This window comes from Chiloscyllium plagiosum, unplaced genomic scaffold, assembly GCF_037043375.1.
Source record: "Chiloscyllium plagiosum isolate Xiang-an unplaced genomic scaffold, Cpla_swu_hap1 HiC_scaffold_13, whole genome shotgun sequence".
In the NCBI taxonomy this organism is placed as follows: domain Eukaryota; kingdom Metazoa; phylum Chordata; class Chondrichthyes; order Orectolobiformes; family Hemiscylliidae; genus Chiloscyllium; species Chiloscyllium plagiosum.
The window spans coordinates 84,885,787-84,910,283 of NW_028270151.1; the positions used below are offsets into that span (position 1 = coordinate 84,885,787).

At 46.8% G+C, this 24,497-nt stretch overlaps 1 protein-coding gene across 1 annotated transcript in view; it reads right to left on the bottom strand.

Moving 5' to 3' along the window:
* The window catches only part of LOC122548117 (unconventional myosin-VIIa-like), a 563,326-nt gene that overhangs the window by 428,468 nt on the left and 110,361 nt on the right, over window positions 1-24,497 (bottom strand). Inside the window, exons 21-22 of the mRNA XM_087993862.1 lie at window positions 23,434-23,541; window positions 19,172-19,357 (exon numbers count right to left, since the gene is read on the bottom strand). Of these exons, the coding sequence (XP_087849988.1) occupies window positions 19,172-19,357; window positions 23,434-23,541 (294 nt within the window). The remainder of the gene's footprint in view (window positions 1-19,171; window positions 19,358-23,433; window positions 23,542-24,497) is intronic.

Here is a 24,497-nt window from a genome sequence, read left to right on the forward strand (position 1 = left end):
CGTCGTGACACAGACAGTGTCCCCAGTGATATAGACAGTGTTCCTGGTGATACAGAGAGTGTGCACAGTGATATAGACAGTGTTCGTGGTGACACAGAGAGTGTTCCCAGTGATATAGACCGTGTTCGTGGTGATACAGAGAGTGTTCCCAGTGATATAGTCAGTGTTCGTGGTGATCCAGAGAGTGTGCACAGTGATATAGACAGTGTTTGTGGTGATACAGAGAGTGCTCACAGTGATATAGACAGTGTTCCTGGTGACACAGAGAGTGTTCACAGTGATATAGACTGTGTTCGTGGTGACACAGAGAGTGTTACCAGTGATATAGACAGTGTTCGTGCTGATACAGGGAGTGTCCCCAGTGATATAGACAGTGTTCCCAGTGATAGAGAGAGTGTTCCCAGTGATATAGACCGTGTTCGTGGTTATACAGAGAGTGTCCCCAGTGATATAGACAGTGTTCGTGGGGATACAGAGAGTGTGCACAGTGATATAGACAGTGTTCGTGGAGATACGGAGAGAGTTCACAGTGATATAGACAGTGTTCGTGGTGACACAGTGAGTGTTCCCAGTCATATAGACAGTGTTCGGTGTGATACAGAGAGTGTTCCCAGTGATATAGACAGCGTTCGTGGTGTTACAGAGAGTGTTCCCAGTGATATAGACAGCGTTCGTGGTGTTACAGAGAGTGTTCCCAGTACATAGACAGTGTGCATAGTGATACAGAGAGTGTTCCCAGTGATATAGACAGTGTTCATGGTGATACAGAGAGTGTCCCCAGTGATATAGACAGTGTTTGTGGTGATACAGAGGGTGTTCCCAGTGATATAGACAGTGTTCGTTGTGATACAGAGAGTGTTCACAGTGATATAGACAGTGTCCCTGTGATACAGGGAGTACTCACAGTGATATAGACAGTATTCGTGGTGATACAGGGACTGTCCCCAGTGATACAGACAGTCTTCGTGGTGAAACAGAGAGTGTCCCCAGTGATATAGACAGTGTTCGTGGTGATACAGAGAGTGTCCCCAGTGATATAGACAGTGTGTGTGGTGATCCAGAGAGTGCTCACAGTGATATAGACAGTGTTCGTTGTGATACAGGGACTGTCCCCAGTGATAGAGCCAGTGTTCGTGGTGATAAAGAGTGTGCACAGTGATATAGACAGTGTTCGTGGTGACACAGAGAGTGTTCCCAGTGATATAGACCGTGTTCGTGGTGATACAGAGAGTGTTCCCAGTGATATAGTCAGTGTTCGTGGTGATCCAGAGAGTGTGCACAGTGATATAGACAGTGTTTGTGGTGATACAGAGAGTGCTCACAGTGATATAGACAGTGTTCCTGGTGACACAGAGAGTGTTCACAGTGATATAGACTGTGTTCGTGGTGAAACAGAGAGTGTTACCAGTGATATAGACAGTGCTCCTGGTGATACACAGAGCGTTGCCAGTGATATAGATGGTGTTCGTGGTGGCACAGAGAGTGTTCCCAGTGATATAGACAGTGTTCCTGGTGACACAGAGAGTGTTCACAGTGATATAGAGAGTGTTCACAGTGATACAGAGAGTGTTCAAAGTGATATAGACAGTGTCTGTGGTGACACAGAATGTGTGCCCAGTGATATAGACAGTGTTCATGGTGATACAGAGAGTGCCCCCACTGATATAGATAGTGTTACCAGTGATACAGAGAGTGTTCCCAGTGATATAGACCGTGTTTGTGGTGATACAGAGAGTTTTCACAGTGATATCGACAGTGTTCGTGGTGATATAGAGAGTGTTCACAATGATATAGACAGTGTGCGTGGTGACACAGAGAGTGTTCCCAGTGATATAGACAGTGTTCGTGGTGATACAGAGAGTGTTCCCAGTGATATAGACAGTGTTCGTGGTGATACAGAGAGTGTTCCCAGTGATTTCGACTGTGTTCCTGGTGATACAGAGAGTGTGCACAGTGATATAGGCAGTGTTCGTGGTGATACGGAGAGTGTTCCCAGTGATATAGACAGTGCTCCTGGTGATACACAGAGCGTTGCCAGTGATATAGATGGTGTTCGTGGTGGCACAGAGTGTGTTCACAGTGATATAGAGAGTGTTCACAGTGATACAGAGAGTGTTCAAAGTGATATAGACAGTGTCTGTGGTGACACAGAATGTGTGCCCAGTGATATAGACAGTGTTCATGGTGATACAGAGGGTGCCCCCACTGATATAGATAGTGTTACCAGTGATACAGAGAGTGTTCCCAGTGATATAGACAGTGTTCCTGGTGACACAGAGAGTGTTCACAGTGATATAGAGAGTGTTCACAGTGATACAGAGAGTGTTCAAAGTGATATAGACAGTGTTTGTGGTGACACAGAATGTGTTCCCAGTGATATAGACAGTGTTCATGGTGATACAGGGAGTTTCCCCACTGATACAGATAGTGTTACCAGTGATACAGAGAGTGTTCACAGTGAAATAGACAGTGTTAGTGGTGACACAGAGAGTGTTCCCAGTTATATATATAGTGTTCGTGGCGATACAGAGAGGGTCCCCAGTGTTATAGACAGTGTTCCTGGTGATACAGAGAGTGTTCCCAGTGATATAGACAGTGTTCGTGCTGATACGGAGAGTGTTCCCAGTGATATTGACAGTGTTCGTGGTGATACAGAGAGTGTCCCCAGTAATATAGAGAGTGTTGCTGGAGATACAGAGAGTGTTCACAGTGATATAGACAGTGTTCCTGGTGATACAGAGAGTGTGCACTGTGATATAGACAGTGTTCCTGGTGATACAGAGAGTGTTCCCAGTGATATAGACAGTGTTCCTGGTGATACAGAGAGTGTGCACTGTGATATAGACAGTGTTCCTGGTGATACAGAGAGTGTTCCCAGTGATATAGACAGTGTTCGTGGTGACACAGAGAGTGTGCACTGTGATATAGACAGTGTTCCTGGTGATTCACAGAGCGTTGCCAGTGATTCAGACGGTGTTCCTGGTGGCACAGAGAGTGTTCGCAGTGATATAGACAGTGTTCGTGGTGACACAGACAGTGTCCCCAGTGATATAGACAGTGTTCCTGGTGATACAGAGAGTGTGCACAGTGATATAGACAGTGTTCGTGGTGATACAGAGAGTGTTCCCAGTGATATAGACAGTGTTCGTGGTGATACAGAGAGTGTTCCCAGTGATTTCGACTGTGTTCCTGGTGATACAGAGAGTGTGCACAGTGATATAGGCAGTGTTCGTGGTGATACGGAGAGTGTTCCCAGTGATATAGACAGTGCTCCTGGTGATACACAGAGCGTTGCCAGTGATATAGATGGTGTTCGTGGTGGCACAGAGTGTGTTCACAGTGATATAGAGAGTGTTCACAGTGATACAGAGAGTGTTCAAAGTGATATAGACAGTGTCTGTGGTGACACAGAATGTGTGCCCAGTGATATAGACAGTGTTCATGGTGATACAGAGAGTGCCCCCACTGATATAGATAGTGTTACCAGTGATACAGAGAGTGTTCCCAGTGATATAGACAGTGTTCCTGGTGACACAGAGAGTGTTCACAGTGATATAGAGAGTGTTCACAGTGATACAGAGAGTGTTCAAAGTGATATAGACAGTGTTTGTGGTGACACAGAATGTGTTCCCAGTGATATAGACAGTGTTCATGGTGATACAGGGAGTTTCCCCACTGATACAGATAGTGTTACCAGTGATACAGAGAGTGTTCACAGTGAAATAGACAGTGTTAGTGGTGACACAGAGAGTGTTCCCAGTTATATATATAGTGTTCGTGGCGATACAGAGAGGGTCCCCAGTGTTATAGACAGTGTTCCTGGTGATACAGAGAGTGTTCCCAGTGATATAGACAGTGTTCGTGCTGATACGGAGAGTGTTCCCAGTGATATTGACAGTGTTCGTGGTGATACAGAGAGTGTCCCCAGTAATATAGAGAGTGTTGCTGGAGATACAGAGAGTGTTCACAGTGATATAGACAGTGTTCCTGGTGATACAGAGAGTGTGCACTGTGATATAGACAGTGTTCCTGGTGATACAGAGAGTGTTCCCAGTGATATAGACAGTGTTCCTGGTGATACAGAGAGTGTGCACTGTGATATAGACAGTGTTCCTGGTGATACAGAGAGTGTTCCCAGTGATATAGACAGTGTTCGTGGTGACACAGAGAGTGTGCACTGTGATATAGACAGTGTTCCTGGTGATTCACAGAGCGTTGCCAGTGATTCAGACGGTGTTCCTGGTGGCACAGAGAGTGTTCGCAGTGATATAGACAGTGTTCGTGGTGACACAGACAGTGTCCCCAGTGATATAGACAGTGTTCCTGGTGATACAGAGAGTGTGCACAGTGATATAGACAGTGTTCGTGGTGACACAGAGAGTGTTCCCAGTGATATAGACCGTGTTCGTGGTGATACAGAGAGTGTTCCCAGTGATATAGTCAGTGTTCGTGGTGATCCAGAGAGTGTGCACAGTGATATAGACAGTGTTTGTGGTGATACAGAGAGTGCTCACAGTGATATAGACAGTGTTCCTGGTGACACAGAGAGTGTTCACAGTGATATAGACTGTGTTCGTGGTGACACAGAGAGTGTTACCAGTGATATAGACAGTGTTCGTGCTGATACAGGGAGTGTCCCCAGTGATATAGACAGTGTTCCCAGTGATAGAGAGAGTGTTCCCAGTGAGATAGACCGTGTTCGTGGTTATACAGAGAGTGTCCCCAGTGATATAGACAGTGTTCGTGGGGATACAGAGAGTGTGCACAGTGATATAGACAGTGTTCGTGGAGATACGGAGAGTGTGCACTGTGATATAGACAGTGTTCCTGGTGATACAGAGAGAGTTCACAGTGATATAGACAGTGTTCGTGGTGACACAGTGAGTGTTCCCAGTCATATAGACAGTGTTCGGTGTGATACAGAGAGTGTTCCCAGTGATATAGACAGCGTTCGTGGTGTTACAGAGAGTGTTCCCAGTACATAGACAGTGTGCATAGTGATACAGAGAGTGTTCCCAGTGATATAGACAGTGTTCATGGTGATACAGAGAGTGTCCCCAGTGATATAGACAGTGTTTGTGGTGATACAGAGGGTGTTCCCAGTGATATAGACAGTGTTCGTGGTGACACAGACAGTGTCCCCAGTGATATAGACAGTGTTCGTGCTGATACAGGGAGTGTCCCCAGTGATATAGACAGTGTTCCCAGTGATACAGAGAGTGTTCCCATTGATATAGACAGTGTTCGTGGTGATACAGAGAGTATTCCCAATGATATAGACCGTGTTCGTGGTGATACAGAGAGTGTTCCCAGTGATATAGACTGTGTTCGTGGTGACACAGAGAGTGTTCACAGTGATATAGACAGTGTTCCTGGTGATACAGAGAGCGCTCCCAGTGATATAGACAGTGTTCCTGGTGATACAGAGAGTGTTCCCAGTGATATAGACAGTGTTCGTGGGGACACAGAGAGTGTTCCCAGTGATATAGAAGTGTTCGTGGTGATACAGAGAGTGTTCCCAGTGATATATACAGTGTTCGTGGTGATACAGAGAGCGTGCACAGTGATATAGACAGTGTTCGTGCTGATACGGAGAGTGTTCCCAGTGATATAGACCGTGTTTATGGTGACACAGAGAGCGCTCTCAGTGATATAGACAGTGATCCTGGTGATACACAGAGCATTGCCAGTGATATAGACGGTGTTCGTGGTGGCACAGAAAGTATTCCCAGTGATATAGACAGTGTTCATGGTGATACAGAGAGTGCCCCCAGTGATATAGACAGTGTTCCTGGTGATACAGGGAGTGTCCCCAGTGATATCGACAGTGTTCGTGGTGATACAGTGAGTGTTCCCAGTGATATAGACAGCGCTCGTGGTGTTACAGAGAGTTACCCCAGTGATAGAGACAGTGTTCGTGGTGATACAGAGAGTGTGCACTGTGATACAGACAGTGTTCCTGGTGATACAGAGAGTGTTCACAGTGATATAGACAGTGTTCGTGGTGACACAGTGAGTGTTCCCAGTCATATAGACAGTGTTCGGTGTGATACCGAGAGTGTTCCCAGTGATATAGACAGTGTTCCTGGTGATACAGAGAGTGTCCCCAGTGATATAGACAGTGTTCCTGGTGATACAGAGAGTGTTCCCAGTGATATAGACAGTGTTCGTGGTGGCACAGAGAATGTTCCCAGTGATATAGACAATGTTCGTGGTGATACAGAGAGTGTTCCCAATGATATAGACAGTGTTTCTGGTGATACAGAGAGTGTGCACAGTGATATAGACAGTGTTCGTGCTGATATGGAGAGTGTTCCCAGTGATTTAGACCGTGTTCGTGATGATACAGAGAGTGTTCCCAGTGATATAGACCGTGTTCCTGGTGATACACAGAGCATTGCCAGTGATATAGACGGTGCTCGTGGTGGCACAGAGAGTGTTCCCAGTGATATAGACAGTATTTGTGGTGACACAGAGAGTGTTCCCGGTGATATAGACAGTGTTCGTGGTGATACAGAGAGTGACCCAGTGATAGAGACGGTGTTCGTGGTGATACAGAGAGTGTTCCCAGTGATATAGACAGTGTGCGTAGTGATAGAGAGTGTGTTCCCAGTGATATAGACAGTGTTCGTGGTGATACAGAGAGTGTCCCCAGTGATATAGACAGTGTTCCTGGTGATACAGAGAGTGTTCACAGTGATACAGACAGTGTTCGTGGTGATACAGAGAGTGTCCCCAGTGTTATAGACATTGTTCGTGGTGGTACAGAGAGTGACCCAGTGATATAGACAGTGTTCGTGGTGATACAGAGAGTGTTTCCAGTGATATAGACCGTGTTCGTGGTGATACAGAGAGTGTCCCCAGTGATATAGACAGTGCTCCTGGTGATACAGAGAGTGTTCACAGTGATATTGACAGTGTTCGTGGTGATACAGAGAGTGTTCACAGTGTTAAAGATATTGTTTGTGGTGATACAGAGAGTGACCCAGTGATATAGACGGTGTTCATGGTGATACAGAGAGTGTCCCCAGTGTTAAAGATATTGTTCATGGTGATACAGAGAGTGACCCAGTGATAGAGACGGTGTTCGTGGTGATACAGAGAGTGTTCCCAGTGATATAGACAGTGTTCGTGGTGACACAGAGTGTGTCCCGAGTTATATAGACAGTGTTCGTGGTGACACAGAGAGTGTCCCCGGTGATATAGACAGTGTTCATGGTGATACAGAGAGTGTCCCCAGTGATATAGACAGTGTTCGTGGTGATACAGAGAATGTTCACAGTGATATAAACAGTGTTCATGGTGACACAGAGAGTGTTCCCTGTGATATAGACAGTGTTGGTGGTGAGACAGAGAGTGTTCACATTGATATTGACAGTGTTCCTGGAGATACAGAGAGTGTTCCCAGTGATATAGACAGTGTGCGTAGTGATAGAGAGTGTGTTCCCAGTGATATAGACAGTGTTCGTGGTGATACAGAGAGTGTCCCCAGTGATATAGACAGTGTTCCTGGTGATACAGAGAGTGTCCCCAGTGATAGAGAGCGTGTTTCTGGTGACACAGAGAGTGTTCACAGTGATATAGACATTGTTCGTGGTGATACAGAGAGTGTCCCCAGTGATATAGACCGTGTTTGTGGTGATGCAAAGAGTGTCCCCAGTGATATAGACCGTGTTTGTGGTGACACAGGGAGTGTTCCCAGTGATATAGACAGTGTTCCTGGTGACACAGACAGTGTTCAGAGTGATATAGACAGTGTTCGTGGTGATACAGAGTGTTCCCAGTGATATAGACAGTGTTCCTGGTGGCACAGAGAGTGTGCACATTGATATAGACAGTGTTCCTGGTGACACAGAGTGTGTTCACAGTGATATAAACAGTGTTTGTGGTGATAGAGAGAGCGTTCCCAGTGATATAGACAGTGTTCGTGGTGATACAGAGAGTGATCACAGTGATATAGACAGTGTTCGTGGTGATACAGAGAGCGTTCACAGTGATATAGACAGTGTTCGTGGTGATACAGAGTGTCCCCAGTGATAGAGACCGTGTTTGTGGTGACACAGGGAGTGTTCCCAATGATATAGACAATGTTCGTGGTGATACAGAGAGTGTTCCCTGTGATATTGACAGTGTTCGTGGTGATACAGAGTGTGTTCCCAGTGAAATATGCAGTGTTCGTGCTGACACAGAGAGTGTTCACAGTGATATATACAGTGCTCGTGGTGATACAGAGAGTGTTCCCAGTGATATAGACAGTGTTCCTGGTGACACAGGGTGTGTCCCTAGTTATATAGACAGTGTTCGTGGTGACACAGAGAGTGTCCCCGGTGATATAGACAGTGTTCATGGTGATACAGGGTGTGTTCCCAGTGATATAGACAGTGTTCGTGGTGATACAGAGAATGTTCACAGTGATATAAACAGTGTTCATGGTGACACAGAGAGTGTTCCCAGTGATATAGACAGTGTTCGTGGTGACACAGGGTGTGTCCCTAGTTATATAGACAGTGTTCGTGGTGACACAGAGAGTGTCCCCGGTGATATAGACAGTGTTCGTGGTGACACAGTGTGTGTCCCCAGTAAAACAGACAGTGGTCGTGGTGACACAGAGAGTGTTCACAGTGATATAGACAGTGTTCGTGGTGATACAGGGTGAGTCCCCAGTGATATAGACAGTGTTCGTGGTGATACTGAGAGAGTCCCCACTGATATAGACCGTGTTCGTGGTGATACAGAGAGTGTTCCCAGTGATATAGACAGTGTTTGTGGTGATACAGAGAGTGTTCACAGTGATATTGACAGTCTTCCTGGTGATACTGAGAGTGTTCACAGTGATATAGACAGTGTTTGTGGTGATACAGGGTGAGTCCCCAGTGATATAGACAGTGTTCCTGGTGATACAGAGAGTGCCCCCAGTGATATAGACAGTGTTCGTGGTGATGCAGAGAGTGTTCCCAGTGATATAGACAATGGGCGTGGTGATACAGAGAGTGTTCACAGTGATATAGACGGTGTTTGTGGTGACACAGAGAGTGTTCGTGGTGACGCAGAGAGTGTCCCCAGTGATATAGACAGTGTTCGTGATGATACAGAGAGTGTTCCCAGTGATATAGACAATGTGCGTGGTGACACAGAGAGTGTTCCCAGTGATACAGACAGTCTTCGTGATGATACAGAGAGTGTTCCCAGTGATATAGACTGTGTTCGTGGTGATACAGAGAGTGTCCCCAGTGATATAGACAGTGTCATGGTGATACAGAGAGGGTTCCCAGTGATACAGACAGTGTTTGTGGTGATACAGAGAGTGTTCCCAGTGATATAGACAGTGTTCGTGGTGACACAGAGGGCGTTCCCAGTGATATAGACAGTGTTCGTGGAGATACAGAGAGTTTCCCCAGTGATATAGACAGTGTTTGTGGTGACACGAGAGTGTCCCCAGTGATATAGACAGTGTTCCTGGTGATACAGAGAGTGTCACCAATGATATCGACAGTGTTTGTGGTGATTCAGAGAGGGGCCCCAGTGATATAGACAGTGTTCATGACGATACAGAGTGTGTCCCCAGTGATATAGACAGTGTTTGTGGTGACACAGAGAGTATTCTCTGTGATATAGACAGTGTTCGTGGTGACACAGGGTGTGTCCCCAGTGATATAGACAGTGTTCATGGTGACACAGAGAGTGTCCCCAGTGATATAGACAGTGTTCGTGGTGATAAAGGGTGAGTCCCCAGTGAAATAGACAGTGTTCGTGGTGATACTGAGAGAGTCCCCATTGATATAGACCGTGTTCGTGGGGATACAGAGAGTGTTCCCAGTGATATAGACAGTGTTTGTGGTGATACAGACAGTGTTCACAGTGATATAGACAGTGTTCGTGGTGATACAGAGAGGGCTCACAGTGATATAGACAGTGTTCGTGGTGATACAGAGAGTTCCCCAGTGATATAGACAATGTGCGTGGTGATACAGAGCGTGTTCACAGTGATATAGACGGTGTTCGTGGTGACACGGAGAGTGTTATGGTGACACAGAGAGTGTCTCCAGTGATATAGACAGTGTTCGTGATGATACAGAGAGTGTTCCCAGTGATACAGAGTGTTCGTGGTGACACAGAGAGTGTTCCCAGTGATACAGACAGTGTTCGTGGTGATACAGCGAGTGTCCCCAGTGATATAGACAGTGCTCGTGGTGATACAGAGAGTGTCCCCAGTGATATAGAGAGTGTCATGGTGATAAAGGGTGAGTCCCCAGTGAAATAGACAGTGTTCGTGGTGATACTGAGAGAGTCCCCAGTGATATAGACCGTGTTCGTGGGGATACAGAGAGTGTTACCAGTGATATAGACAGTGTTTGTGGTGATACAGACAGTGTTCACAGTGATATAGACAGTGTTCGTGGTGATACAGAGAGGGCTCACAGTGATATAGACAGTGTTCATGGTGATACAGTGAGTGTCCCCAGTGATATAGACAGTGTTCGTGGTGATGAAAAGAGTGTTCCCAGTGATATAGACAGTGTTTGTGGTGACACGAGAGTGTCTCCAGTGATATAGCCAGTGTTCCTGGTGATACAGAGAGTGCCCCCAGTGATATAGACAGTGTTCGTGGTGATGCAGAGAGTGTTCCCAGTGATATAGACAATGGGCGTGGTGATACAGAGAATGTTCACAGTGATATAGACAGTGTTTGTGGTGACACAGAGAGTGTTCGTGGTGACGTAGAGAGTGTCCCCAGTGATATAGACAGTGTTCGTGATGATACAGAGAGTGTTCCCAGTGATATAGACAATGTGCGTGGTGACACAGAGAGTGTTCCCAGTGATACAGACAGTCTTCGTGATGATACAGAGAGTGTTCCCAGTGATATAGACAATGTGCGTGGTGATACAGTGAGTGTCCCCAGTGATATAGACAGTATGCGTGGTGATAGAGAGTGTGTTCCCAGTGATATAGACAGTGTGCGTGGTGATACAGAGTGTGTTCCCAGTGATATAGAAAGTGTTCGTGGTGATACAGAGAGTGTCCCCAGTGATATAGACAGTGTTCGTGGTGATACAGAGAGTTTCCCCAGTGATATAGACAGTGTCATGGTGATACAGAGAGGGTTCCCAGTGATATAGACAGTGTTTGTGGTGATACAGAGAGTGTTCCCAGTGATATAGACAGTGTTCGTGGTGACACAGAGGGCGTTCCCAGTTATATAGACAGTGTTCGTGGAGATACAGAGAGTTTCCCCAGTGATATAGACAGTGTTTGTGGTGACACGAGAATGTCCCCAGTGATATAGACAGTGTTCCTGGTGATACAGAGAGTGTCACCAGTGATATCGACAGTGTTTGTGGTGATTCAGAGAGGGACCCCAGTGATATAGACAGTGTTCATGACGATACAGAGAGTCTTCCCAGTGACATAGATAGTGTTTGTGGTGATACAGAGAGTGTTCCAAGTGATATAGACAAAGTTCGTGATGATACAGAGAGTGTTCCCAGTGATATAGACAGTGTTCGTGGTGATACAGAGAGTTCCCCAGTGATATAGACAATGTGCGTGGTGATACAGAGAGTGTTCACAGTGATATAGACGGTGTTCGTGGTGACACAGAGAGTGTTATGGTGACACAGAGAGTGTCCCCAGTGATATAGACAGTGTTCGTGATGATACAGAGAGTGTTCCCAGTGATACAGAGTGTTCGTGGTGACACAGAGAGTGTTCCCAGTGATACAGACTGTGTTCGTGGTGATACAAAGAGTGTTTGTGGTGATACAGCGAGTGACCCCAGTGATATAGACAGTGCTCGTGGTGATACAGAGAGTGTCCCCAGTGATATAGAGAGTGTCATGGTGATACAGAGAGTGTTCCCAGCGATATAGACAGTGTTCGTGGTGATACAGAGAGTCTTCCCAGTGATACAGACAGTGTTCGTGGTGATACAGAGAGTGTCCCCAGTGATGTAGATCGTGTTCGTGGTGATACAAAGAGTGTTCGTGGTGACACAGAGAGTGTCCCCAGTGATATAGACAGTATTCCTGGTGACACAGAGAGTGTTCATAGTAATATAGACAGTGTTCGAGGTGATAGAGAGAGTGTTCACTGTGATACAGACAGTATTCCTGGTGATACAGAGAGTGTTCACAGTGATATAGACAGTATTCCTGGTGACACAGAGAGTGTTCATAGTGATATAGACAGTGTTCGTGGTGACACAGAGAGTGTTCACAGTAATACAGACAGTGTTCGTGGTGATACAGAGAGTGTTCCCAGTGATATAGACAGTGTTCGTGGTGACACAGAGAGTGTTCCCAGTGATATAGACCGCGTTCATTGTGATACAGAGAGTGTTCCCAGTGATATAGAGAGTGTTCCTGGTGACACAGAGAGTGTTCACAGTGATATAGACAGTGTTCGTGGTGATACAGAGAGTGTTCCCAGTGATATAGACAGTGTTCCTGGTGATATAGAGAGTGTTCACAGTGATATAGACAGTGTTCGTGGTGACACAGAGAGTGTCCCCAGTGATATAGACAGTATTCCTGGTGACACAGAGAGTGTTCATAGTAATATAGACAGTGTTCGTGGTGATAGAGAGAGTGTTCACAGTGATACAGACAGTATTCCTGGTGATACAGAGAGTGTTCACAGTGATATAGACAGTATTCCTGGTGACACAGAGAGTGTTCATTGTGATGTAGACAGTGTTCGTGGTGACACAGAGAGTGTTCACAGTAATACAGACAGTGTTCGTGGTGATACAGAGAGTGTTCCCAGTGATATAGACAGTGTTCGTGGTGACACAGAGAGTGTTCCCAGTGATATAGACCGCATTCGTGGTGATACAGAGAGTGTTCCCAGTGATATAGACAGTGTTCCTGGTGACACAGAGAGTGTTCCCAGTGATATAGACAGTGGTCGTGGTGACACGAGAGTGTCTCCAGTGATATAGCCAGTGTTCCTGGTGATACAGAGAGTGCCCCCAGTGATATAGACAGTGTTCGTGGTGATGCAGAGAGTGTTCCCAGTGATATAGACAATGGGCGTGGTGATACAGAGAGTGTTCACAGTGATATAGACGGTGTTTGTGGTGACACAGAGAGTGTTCGTGGTGACGCAGAGAGTGTCCCCAGTGATATAGACAGTGTTCGTGATGATACAGAGAGTGTTCCCAGTGATATAGACAATGTGCGTGGTGACACAGAGAGTGTTCCCAGTGATACAGACAGTCTTCGTGATGATACAGAGAGTGTTCCCAGTGATATAGACAGTGTTCGTGGTGATACAGAGAGTGTCCCCAGTGATATAGACAGTGTTCGTGGTGATACAGAGAGTGTCCCCAGTGATATAGACAGTGTCATGGTGATACAGAGAGGGTTCCCAGTGATACAGACAGTGTTTGTGGTGATACAGAGAGTGTTCCCAGTGATATAGACAGTGTTCGTGGTAACACAGAGGGCGTTCCCAGTGATATAGACAGTGTTCGTGGAGATACAGAGAGTTTCCCCAGTGTTATAGACAGTGTTCGTGGTGATACAGAGAGTTCCCCAGTGATATAGACAATGTGCGTGGTGATACAGAGAGTGTTCACAGTGATATAGACGGTGTTCGTGGTGACACAGAGAGTGTTATGGTGACACAGAGAGTGTCCCCAGTGATATAGACAGTGTTCGTGATGATACAGAGAGTGTTCCCAGTGATATAGACAGTGTTCGTGGTGACACAGAGAGTGTTTCCAGTGATACAGACAGTGTTCGTGGTGATACAAAGAGTGTTCGTGGTGATACAGCGAGTGTCCCCAGTGATATAGACAGTGTTCGTTGTGATACAGAGAGTGTCCCCAGTGATATCGACAGTGTCATGGTGAAACAGAGAGTGTTCGCAGTGATATAGGCAGTGTTCGTGGTGATACAGAGAGTCTTCCCAGTGATACAGACAGTGTTCGTGGTGATACAGAGAGTGTCCCCAGTGATATAGATCGTGTTCGTGGTGATACAAAGAGTGTTCGTGGTGATACAGCGAGTGTCCCCAGTGATATAGACGGTGTTCGTGGTGACACAGAGAGTGTTCGTGTTGACACAGAGAGTGTCCCCAGTGATATAGACAGTGTTCGTGGTGATACAGAGAGTGTTCCCAGTGATATAGACAATGTGCGTGGTGACACAGAGAGTGTTCCCAGTGATATAGACTGTGTTCGTGACGATACAGAGAGTGTTCCCAGTGATATAGACAGTGTTTGTGGTGGCACAGAGAGTGTTCCCAGTGACATAGATAGCGTTCCTGGTGATACAGAGAGTGTTCCCAGTGATATAGACAGTGTTCGTGGTTATACAGAGAGTGTTTCCAGTGATACAGACAGTGTTCGTGGTGATACAAAGAGTGTTCGTGGTGATACAGCGAGTGTCCCCAGTGATATAGACAGTGTTCGTGGTGATACAGAGAGTGTCCCCAGTGATATCAACAGTGTCATGGTGATACAGAGAGTGTTCCCAGTGATATAGGCAGTGTTCGTGGTGATACAGAGAGTGTTCCCAGTGATATAGGCAGTGTTCGTGGTGATACAGAGAGTGTTCCCAGTGATATAGACAGTGTTCGTGGTGATACAGAGAGTGTTCCCAGTGATATAGACAGTGTTCGTGGTGATACAGAGAGTGTCCCCAGTGATATCGACAGTGTCATGGTGATACAGAGAGTGTTCCCAGTGATATAGGCAGTGTTCGTGGTGATACAGAGAGTGTTCCCAGTGATACAGACAGTGTTCGTGGTGATACAGAGAGTGTTCCCAGTGATACAGACAGTGTTTGTGGTGATACAGAGAGTGTTCCCAGTGATATAGACAGTGTTCATGACGATACAGAGAGTGTTCCCAGTGATATAGACAGTGTTTTTGGTGATACAGGGAGTTATCCCAGTGATACAGACAGTGTTCGTGGTGATACAGAGAGTGTTCACAGTGATATAGATAGTGTTCGTGGAGATACAGAGAGTGTCCCCAGTGATATAGACAGTGTTTGTGGTGACACGAGCGTGTCCCCAGTGATATAGACAGTGTTCCTGGTGATACAGAGAGTCTCCCCAGTGATATAGACAGTGTTTGTGGTGAAACAGAGAGTGTCCCCAGTGATATCGACAGTGTCATGGTGATACAGAGAGTGTTCCCAGTGATATAGGCAGTGTTCGTGGTGATACAGAGAGTGTTCCCAGTGATATAGGCAGTGTTCGTGGTGATACAGAGAGTGTTCCCAGTGATATAGACAGTGTTCGTGGTGATACAGAGAGTGTTCCCAGTGATATAGACAGTGTTCGTGGTGATACAGAGAGTGTCCCCAGTGATATCGACAGTGTCATGGTGATACAGAGAGTGTTCTCAGTGATATAGGCAGCGTTCGTGGTGATACAGAGAGTGTTCCCAGTGATACAGACAGTGTTCGTGGTGATACAGAGAGTGTTCCCAGTGATATAGACTGTGTTCGTGACGATACAGAGAGTGTTCCCAGTGATATAGATAGCGTTCCTGGTGATACAGAGAGTGTTCCGAGTGATATAGACTGTGTTCGTGACGATACAGAGAGTGTTCCCAGTGATATAGACAGTGTTTGTGGTGGCATAGAGAGTGTTCCCAGTGACATAGATAGCGTTCCTGGTGATACAGAGAGTGTTCCCAGTGATATAGACAGTGTTCGTGGTTATACAGAGAGTGTTTCCAGTGATACAGACAGTGTTCGTGGTGATACAAAGAGTGTTGGTGGTGATACAGCGAGTGTCCCCAGTGATATAGACAGTGTTCGTGGTGATACAGAGAGTGTCCCCAGTGATATCGACAGTGTCATGGTGATACAGAGAGTGTTCCCAGTGATATAGGCAGTGTTCGTGGTGATACAGAGAGTGTTCCCAGTGATATAGACAGTGTTCGTGGTGATACAGAGAGTGTTCCCAGTGATATAGACAGTGTTCGTGGTGATACAGAGAGTGTCCCCAGTGATATCGACAGTGTCATGGTGATACAGAGAGTGTTCCCAGTGATATAGGCAGTGTTCGTGGTGATACAGAGAGTGTTCCCAGTGATACAGACAGTGTTCGTGGTGATACAAGAGTGTTCCCAGTGATACAGACAGTGTTTGTGGTGATACAGAGAGTGTTCCCAGTGATATAGAATTTGTTTTTGGTGATACAGAGAGTTATCCCAGTCATACAGACAGTGTTCGTGGTGATACAGAGAGTGTTCACAGTGATATAGATAGTGTTCGTGGAGATACAGAGAGTGTCCCCAGTGATATAGACAGTGTTTGTGGTGACACGAGCGTGTCCCCAGTGATATAGACAGTGTTCATGACGATACAGAGAGTGTTCCCAGTGATATAGACAGTGTTTTTGGTGATACAGAGAGTTATCCCAGTGATATAGACAGTGTTCGTGGTGATACAGAGAGTGTTCACAGTGATATAGATAGTGTTTGTGGTGATACAGAGAGTGTTCCCAGTTGCATAGACAGAGTTCGTGGTGATACAGAGAGTGTTCACAGTGATATAGACGGTGTTCGTGGTGACACAGAGAGTGTTATGGTGACACAGAGAGTGTCCCCAGTGATATAGACAGTGTTCGTGATGATACAGAGAGTGTTCCCAGTGATACAGACAGTGTTCGTGGTGACACAGAGAGTGTTCCCAGTGATACAGACAGTGTTCGTGGTGATACAAAGAGTGTTCGTGGTGATACAGCAAGTGTCCCCAGTGATATAGACAGTGCTCGTGGTGATACAGAGAGTGTCCCCAGTGATATAGAGAGTGTCATGGTGACACAGAGAGTGTTCCCAGCGATATAGACAGTGTTCGTGGTGATACAGAGAGTCTTCCCAGTGATACAGACAGTGTTCGTGGTGATACAGAGAGTGTCCCCAGTGATATAGATCGTGTTCGTGGTGATACAAAGAGTGTTCGTGGTGATACAGCGAGTGTCCCCAGTAATATAGACAGTGTTCGTGGTGATACAGAGAGTGCCTCCAGTGATATAGACAGTGTTGTGGTGATACAGAGAGTGTGCACAGTGATATAGACAGTGTTCGTGGTGATACAGAGAGTATCCCCAGTGATATAGACGGTGTTCGTGGTGACACAGAGAGTGTTCGTGGTTACACAGAGAGTGTCCCCAGTGATATAGACAGTGTTCGTGGTGATACAGAGAGTGTTCCCAGTGATATAGACAATGTGCCTGGTGACACAGAGAGTGTTCCCAGCGATATAGACTGTGTTCGTGACGATACTGAGAGTGTTCCCAGTGATATAGATAGCGTTCCTGGTGATACAGAGAGTGTTTCCAGTGATATAGACAGTGTTCGTGGTGATACAGAGAGTGTTCCCAGTGATACAGACAGTGTTCGTGGTGATACAGAGAGTTTTCCCAGTGATATAGACAGTGTTCGTGGTGGTACAGAGAGTGTTCCCAGTGATATAGATAGCGTTCCTGGTGATACAGAGAGTGTTCCCAGTGATATAGACAGTGTTCGTGGTGACACAGAGAGTGTTTCCAGTGATACAGACAGTGTTCGTGGTGATACAAAGAGTGTTCATGGTGATACAGCGAGTGTCCCCAGTGATATAGACAGTGTTCGTGGTGATACAGAGAGTGTCCCCAATGATATAGACAGTGTTCGTGGTGATACAGAGAGTGTCCCCAGTGATATAGACAGTATCATGGTGATACAGAGAGTGTACCCAGTGATATAGACAGTGTTCCTGGTGATACAGAGAGTGTTCCCAGTGATATAGACAGTGTTCGTGGTGATACAGAGTGCTCCCAGTGATATAGATAGTGTTCCTGGTGATACAGAGAGTGTTCGCAATGATATAGACAGTGTTCGTGGTGACACCGAGAGTGTTCCCAGTGGTATAGACAGTGTTCGTGGTGATACAGAGAGTGTTCCCAGTGATATAGACATTGTTCGTGGTGATACAGAGAGTGTTCCCTGTGATATAGACAGTGTTCGTGGTGATACAGAGAGTGTTCCCAGTGATATAGACAGTGTCATGGTGATACATAGAGTGTACCCAATGATATAGACAGTGTTCCTCGTGACATAGAGAGTGTTCCCAGTGATATAGACAGTGTTCGTGGTGACACAGAGAGTGTACCCAGTGATATAGACTGTGTTCGTGGTGATACAGAGAGTGTTCCCAGTGATATAGATAGTGTTCCTGGTGATACAGAGAGTGTCCCCAGTGATATAGACAGTGTTCCTGGTGACACAGAGAGTGTTCCCAGTGATATAGACAGTATTCGTGGTGATACAGAGAGTGTTCCCTGTGATATAGTCAGTGTTCGTGGTGATACAGTGAGTGTTCCCAGTGATATAGACAGTGTTCCTGGTGATACAGAGAGTGTTCCCAGTGATATAGACAGTGTTCGTGGTGATACAGAGAGTGTTCCCAGTGATATAGATAGCGTTCCTGGTGATACAGAGTGTGTTCCCAGTGATATAGACAGTGTTCCTGGTGACACAGAGAGTGTTCCCAGTGATATAGACAGTATTCGTGGTGACACAGAGAGTGTTCCCATTGAAACAGTGTTCTCAGTAAAACAGACAGTCTTTGAAATGATATAGACTGTACTCTCAATTATATGGACAGTATTCTCAATGAACCAGACGGTGTTCCCACTGAAAAGACAGTGTTCCCAGTGAAACTATGTTCCCAGTGTAACAGACAGTGTTCCCAGTGAACCAGACAGTGTTCCCTGTGAATCAGGCAGTGTTCCCAGTGAAACAATGTTCCCAGTGAACCAGACAGTGTTCCCAGTGAAACAGACAGTGTTCCCAGTGAACCAGACAGTGTTCCCAGTGATACAGATTGTGTTCCCAGTGATACAAACAGCATTCCCAGTGAAACAGATTCTGTTCCCAGTGATAGAGTTAGTGCTCCCAGTGAAACAGTGTTCCCAGTGATATAGACAGTGTCCCCAGTGATATGAACAGTACCCCCAGTGATACAGACAGAGCTCCCAGTGAAACAGACAATGAGCTGGTGTGAATGGATTGTAAAATCTGACCGGTACAAACACACATTCTGTTGGAGTATTGTCCTAAAGCCCTGTCTCTGGGTGCCATGTTCTCCTCAGTCTATGCCCCGCACTAATAGCACAGCATCACTGAGCAAACCCTGATTCAGCCTCTCCAGGTGGTAAACGTTACCTCGAAGCCCTGAGGCCCCTGGCCTTCCTGATGTGCCAGGACATTGGGCAAAAACGAGAAGATATTGTCCACTATATCCAGCTCGTCGAGGTCCTCGGTCTTCATCTTCTGCTTCCTCTTCAAGTATTCCTCCCTCTGGCGCCTCTCATTCTCCATGTCCAGTTTGGCCATGTGTGCCAGATGGTCCTTCAGGAAGAGCAGAGCTTCAAGTTAGCACCAAGAGGATGGATGAAGGCGGTGACAGGAAACAAAACTATAAAAACGTTCAATCAGACACCAGGAGCTGACGAAGCGTAGCGATACAACAGTCAAACGAGGAGTGAGCTTCGCACAGTCATCCAGGAGAGATCACCTCCAGAGCAAATACATTGTTCGGGCAATTTGTAGGCAGTGTGGGAATTTGGTACAGAGGGGAACAGGCGCTTTTTGCTTCTTTTTTGGTTCATAATTTGTAAGGTGCTTTAAACAGAATAAATTAAAGGCCAGAATCATGGGCCCCACACAACAGAATGACATCACAGGAAACCTCACGTTCATTGGTTGGTGATAGATGCTAATTTGACTATCTATTAGTGTTATTTTCAGAAGGTAAATAGGGCAAATATTGACAAGTTATAAGTTAAAAGAACAGTCGGAACTTTTTAAATATCAAATTAAGAACTAAGTGGATAAACTAGAGATGCCAGGCTGGGTGATGTGAGGTATCTGTGTGATGTGGGAGATGGTGGGCCCCGTTTTGACCACACTGATATCAAGTGTCAGTCGCTTGAGGAATTCTGGCTCAGGGTTGATGAGCTGGAGTTTGTGCTTTGAGCACTGCAGCACAGCGCAGAGAGGAGAGTTGCTTGGATGCTTTGTTTCAGCAGGCAGTTGCACCTCTTAGATTAACTACCATGAATGTTCAAATGCAACAAGATCTAGACAATATCCAAGCTTGGGGTGACAAGTGGCAAGTCACATTCACTCCAGACAAATGCCTGGCAGTGACCATCTTCAATAAGAGACAATCTAACCACCACCCCTTAACATTCAATGGTGTTACCATCACTGAATTCCCCCCACTATCAACATTCTGGGGTTTACTGTTGACCAGAAATTCAACTGGAGTCACCATGCAAAAATATGTCTATGAGAGCAAGTCCGAGGCTAGGAAACCTGCAGCGAGTAACTCACTCCTGACTCCCCAAAGCCTGTCCATCATCTACAAGGCACAAGTCAGGACTGTGATGGAATACTCCCCATTTGCCTGGATGTGTGTCGCTCAAACACTCAAGAAACTTGACACCATCCTGGACAAAGCAGCCCACTTGATTAGCACCACATCGACAAACGTTCCCTTGCTCCATCACTGGTACTCAGTGTGTACCACCTACAAGATACACTGCAGAAATTCACCAAAGATCCTCAGACAGCACCTTCCAAACCGGCAACCACTTCTCTCTAGAAGGACAGGGACAGCAGATATATGGGAAGACCACCCCCTGCAAGTTCCCCTCCAAGCCACTCACCATCCTGACTTGGAAATGTATCACTGTTCCTTCACTGTCACTGGGTCAAAATCTTGGAATTTCCTCCCTAAGGGAATCGTGGGTCAACCCACAGCACATGGACTGCAACAGGTCAACTAGGCAGCATTCCATCACTTTCTGAGGGGCAACTAGGGCAACAAAGACTGGGCCTTGCAAACGATGCCCAGCCCCATGAATGAATTTTTAAAAAAGGCAAGTACAATGTTAGCATTCATTACAAAAGGACTAGAATAAAAGCATAGAAATGTACTGCTGAGGTTGTACAGGCTCTGATCAGACAGCGTTTAGAATATTCTAAGCAGTTTTGGGCCCCATATCTGTGGAAGGATATGGCGACACAATAACTCAGCGGTTAGCACTGCTGCCTCACAACACCAGGGACCCAGGCTTGGTTCCTGCCTCGAGCAACTGTCTGTGTGGAGTTTGCACGTTCTCCCCGTGTCTGCGTGGGTTTCCTCCCACAATCCAAAGATGTGCAGGTCAGGTGGATTGGCCATACTAAATTGTCCATTGTGTTAGGTGTGTTAGTCAGAGGGAAATGGGTCTGAGTGGGTTACTCTTCGGAGGGTCAGAGTGGACTTGTTGGGCTGAAGGGCCTGTTTCCACACTGTAGGGAATCTCATATTATCAAATCATGTGCTGGCCTTGAAGGAGGTCCAGAGAAGATTCATGAGAAAGATCCCAGGGATGAAGGGTTTGTCAAATGAGGAACGGTTGACCTGTACTCCATGGGGTTTAGAAGGATGAGGAGAAATCCCATTGAAACTTACAGAACACTGAGAAACTTGGATAGAGTGCATGTGGAGAAAATGTTTCCAGTAGGAGAGACTAGGACCCAAGGGCACATGCTCAGGGTGAAGGGGCAACCCCTTAGAACTTGAGATGAGGAGAAGTTTCTTCAGCCAGAGGGTGGTTAATCTCTCATTGCTGCAGAGAGCTGTGGAGGCCAAGTCATGGGTGTATTTAAGACAGAGATAGTAGATTCTTGATCAGTCAGGAAATCAAGGGTTATGGGAAGATGACTGGAGAATGGTGATCGAATGGCAGAACAAACTCAAGGGGCCGAATGGTCTAATTCTGCTCCTTTATGTTATGGTTTTATAATCAAGTATTTAGCCCCTCAAGCCCTGTGCAGTATAGAATAAAGTATGTTTGATCTGAACTGAACTCTCCTCTCCTACCTGCCCCGTTACCCAGTGACTCCCATGTCACTCTCAAACTCAACCTTGACAATAGTCTATGACCCATTTCCAACACTCTCTGGGAAAAGTCTTGACCCCTCAGAGAAATAAAATTCCTTTGTCTCCGTTTTAAATAGGAGGCTGCTTATTTTTAAAATTATGGGAGACTGGTTAGCAAGGTTAGATCACATGGAATACAGGGAGAACTAGCCGTTTGGATACAGAACTGGCTCAAAGGTAGAAGACAGAGGGTGGTGGTGGAGCATTATTTTTCAGACTGGGGCCTGTGACCAGCGGAGTGCCACAAGGATCGGTGCTGGGTCCACTACTTTTCATCATTGATATAAACGATTTGGATATGAGTATTGCAGGTATAGTTAGTAAGTTTGCAGATGACACCAAAATTGGAGGTGTAGTGGTTAGCAAACAAGGTTACTTCTGAATACAATGGGACCGATGAGTGGCAGATAGAGCTCAATTTAGATAAATGAGAGGTGCTGCATTTTGGAAAGGCAGGTCTGAGGGAGTGTTGCTGAATAAAGAGATCTTGGAGTACAGGTTCATAGCTCCTTGAAAGTAGAGTCGCAGGTTGATAGGATAGTGAAGGTATGCTTTCCTTTATTGGTCACTGCATTGAGTATAGGAGTAGGGAGGTCACGTTGCGGCTCTACAGGACATTGGTTCGGCCATTTTTGGAATATTGCGTGCAATCCTGGTCTCCCTCCGAAAGGAAGGAGAGTGAAACTTGAAAGGGTTGAGCAAAGACTTGCAAGGATGTTGCCAGGGTTGGAGGGTTTGAGCTACAGGGAGAGGCTGAATAGGCTGGGACTGTTTTACCTGGAGCGTCAGAGGCCAACTGGTGACCTTATACAGGTTTACAAAATTTTGGGTATGGGTAGGGTAAATAGACAAGGTCTTTTCCCAGGGTGGGGGGAGTCCAAAACTAAAGGGCATAGGTTTAGGGTGAGAGGGAAAAGATTTGACAGGGACTGAAGGGGCAACCTTTTCACAGAGAGGCTGGTGCTTGTAGGGAATGAAGTGGCCGTAGAGGCTAGTAAAGTTATGGCATTTAAAAGGCATATGGGCAGGTACATGAATAGGAAGGGTTTAGAGGAATATGGGCCAAGTGCTGGCAAATGGGACTAGATAAATTCAGGATATCTGGTTGGCATGGACCGTAGTGTCTGTTTCCATGCTTTATAACAGTATGACTGTATGACTCTCCTTACTCTAGCCACCCCCACAGGAGAGAAGGATGCTGTCAGAATGCAGTCCACTTCCCTCACCACCTTGTCTCATTCTTCTGATCAGCGCTGGCTTGAGGACCAATCTGCCAACTGTTCCTGACAGGATCAGCCACCCCCACATCCCAGTACTGAGGAAGATGGTGGTGGATGTCAAGAGGAGCAGACTCAGGAATACCCAGTCAATAAGAAAGTGATGATCTCATTGTCAGAGACAGGGAGTCAGCAGGAAGCCAGCCGGTTATCCTGAGCGGCCTGGTGCAGTGAGTACCTTTCACGTGGTAGTGGGGTTAGCCTTGGGCACTCACCGACTTCTTCTTGTCAGCCTCGTGTCTGGCCACATCCAGCCCCACCACCTTCACCAGGCGCCGCTCCTCGGCAAAACTGAGTTTCTCAGCCTCGAGACGTCTCTGAATCTGCCAAGGGATGACGTGGGGAGGCTCTGAGACACGTGGTGAAAACTCAACCCCGCTGCAGCCCCAAACTACCCCTCACTCACAATCCTCCAATCACTCCCCACACTCACCCTCCCTCCAATCACTCCCCACACTCACCCTCCCTCCAATCACTCCCCACACTCACCCTCCCCAGTCACTCCCCCACACTCACCCTCCCTCCAATCACTCCCCAAACTCACCCTCCCTCCAATCACTCCCCACACTCACCCTCCCTCCAATCACTCCCCACACTCACCCTCCCTCCAATCACTCCCCACACTCACCCTCCCTCTAATCACTCCCCACACTCACCCTCCCCAGTCACTCCCCCACACTCACCCTCCCTCCAATCACTCCCCACACTCACCCTCCCTCCAATCACTCCCCACACTCACCCTCCCTCCAATCACTCCCCACACTCACCCTCCCCAGTCACTCCCTCACTCACACTGCCCAAAACATTCCGCTCAGTCACCTTCCCTCAACCACTCCCCTCCCTCCTTCAGCCCCTCACCCGTCACACCCCTACCCCTCCACACACACATTCTCCCACAAACCGGACACCCCTAACAGTACTGAGGGAGCACTGAACTGTCCGAGGGTCAGTACTGAGGGAGTGCTGCACTGTCAGGGGGTCAGTATTGAGGGAGTGCTGCACTGTCAGAGGGTCATTACTGAGGGAGTGCTGCATTGTCAGAGGGTCAGTACTGAGAGAGTGCTGCACTGTCAGAGGGTCAGTACTGAGAGAGTACTGCACTGTCAGAGGGTCAGTACTGAGGGAGTGCTGCACTGTCAGAGGGTCAGTACTGAGAGAGTGCTGCACTGTCAGAGGGTCAGTACTGAGGGAGTGCTGCACTGTCAGAGGGTCAGTACTGAGGGAGTGCTGCACTGTCAGAGGGTCAGTACTGAGGGAGTGCTGCACTTCAGATGGTCAG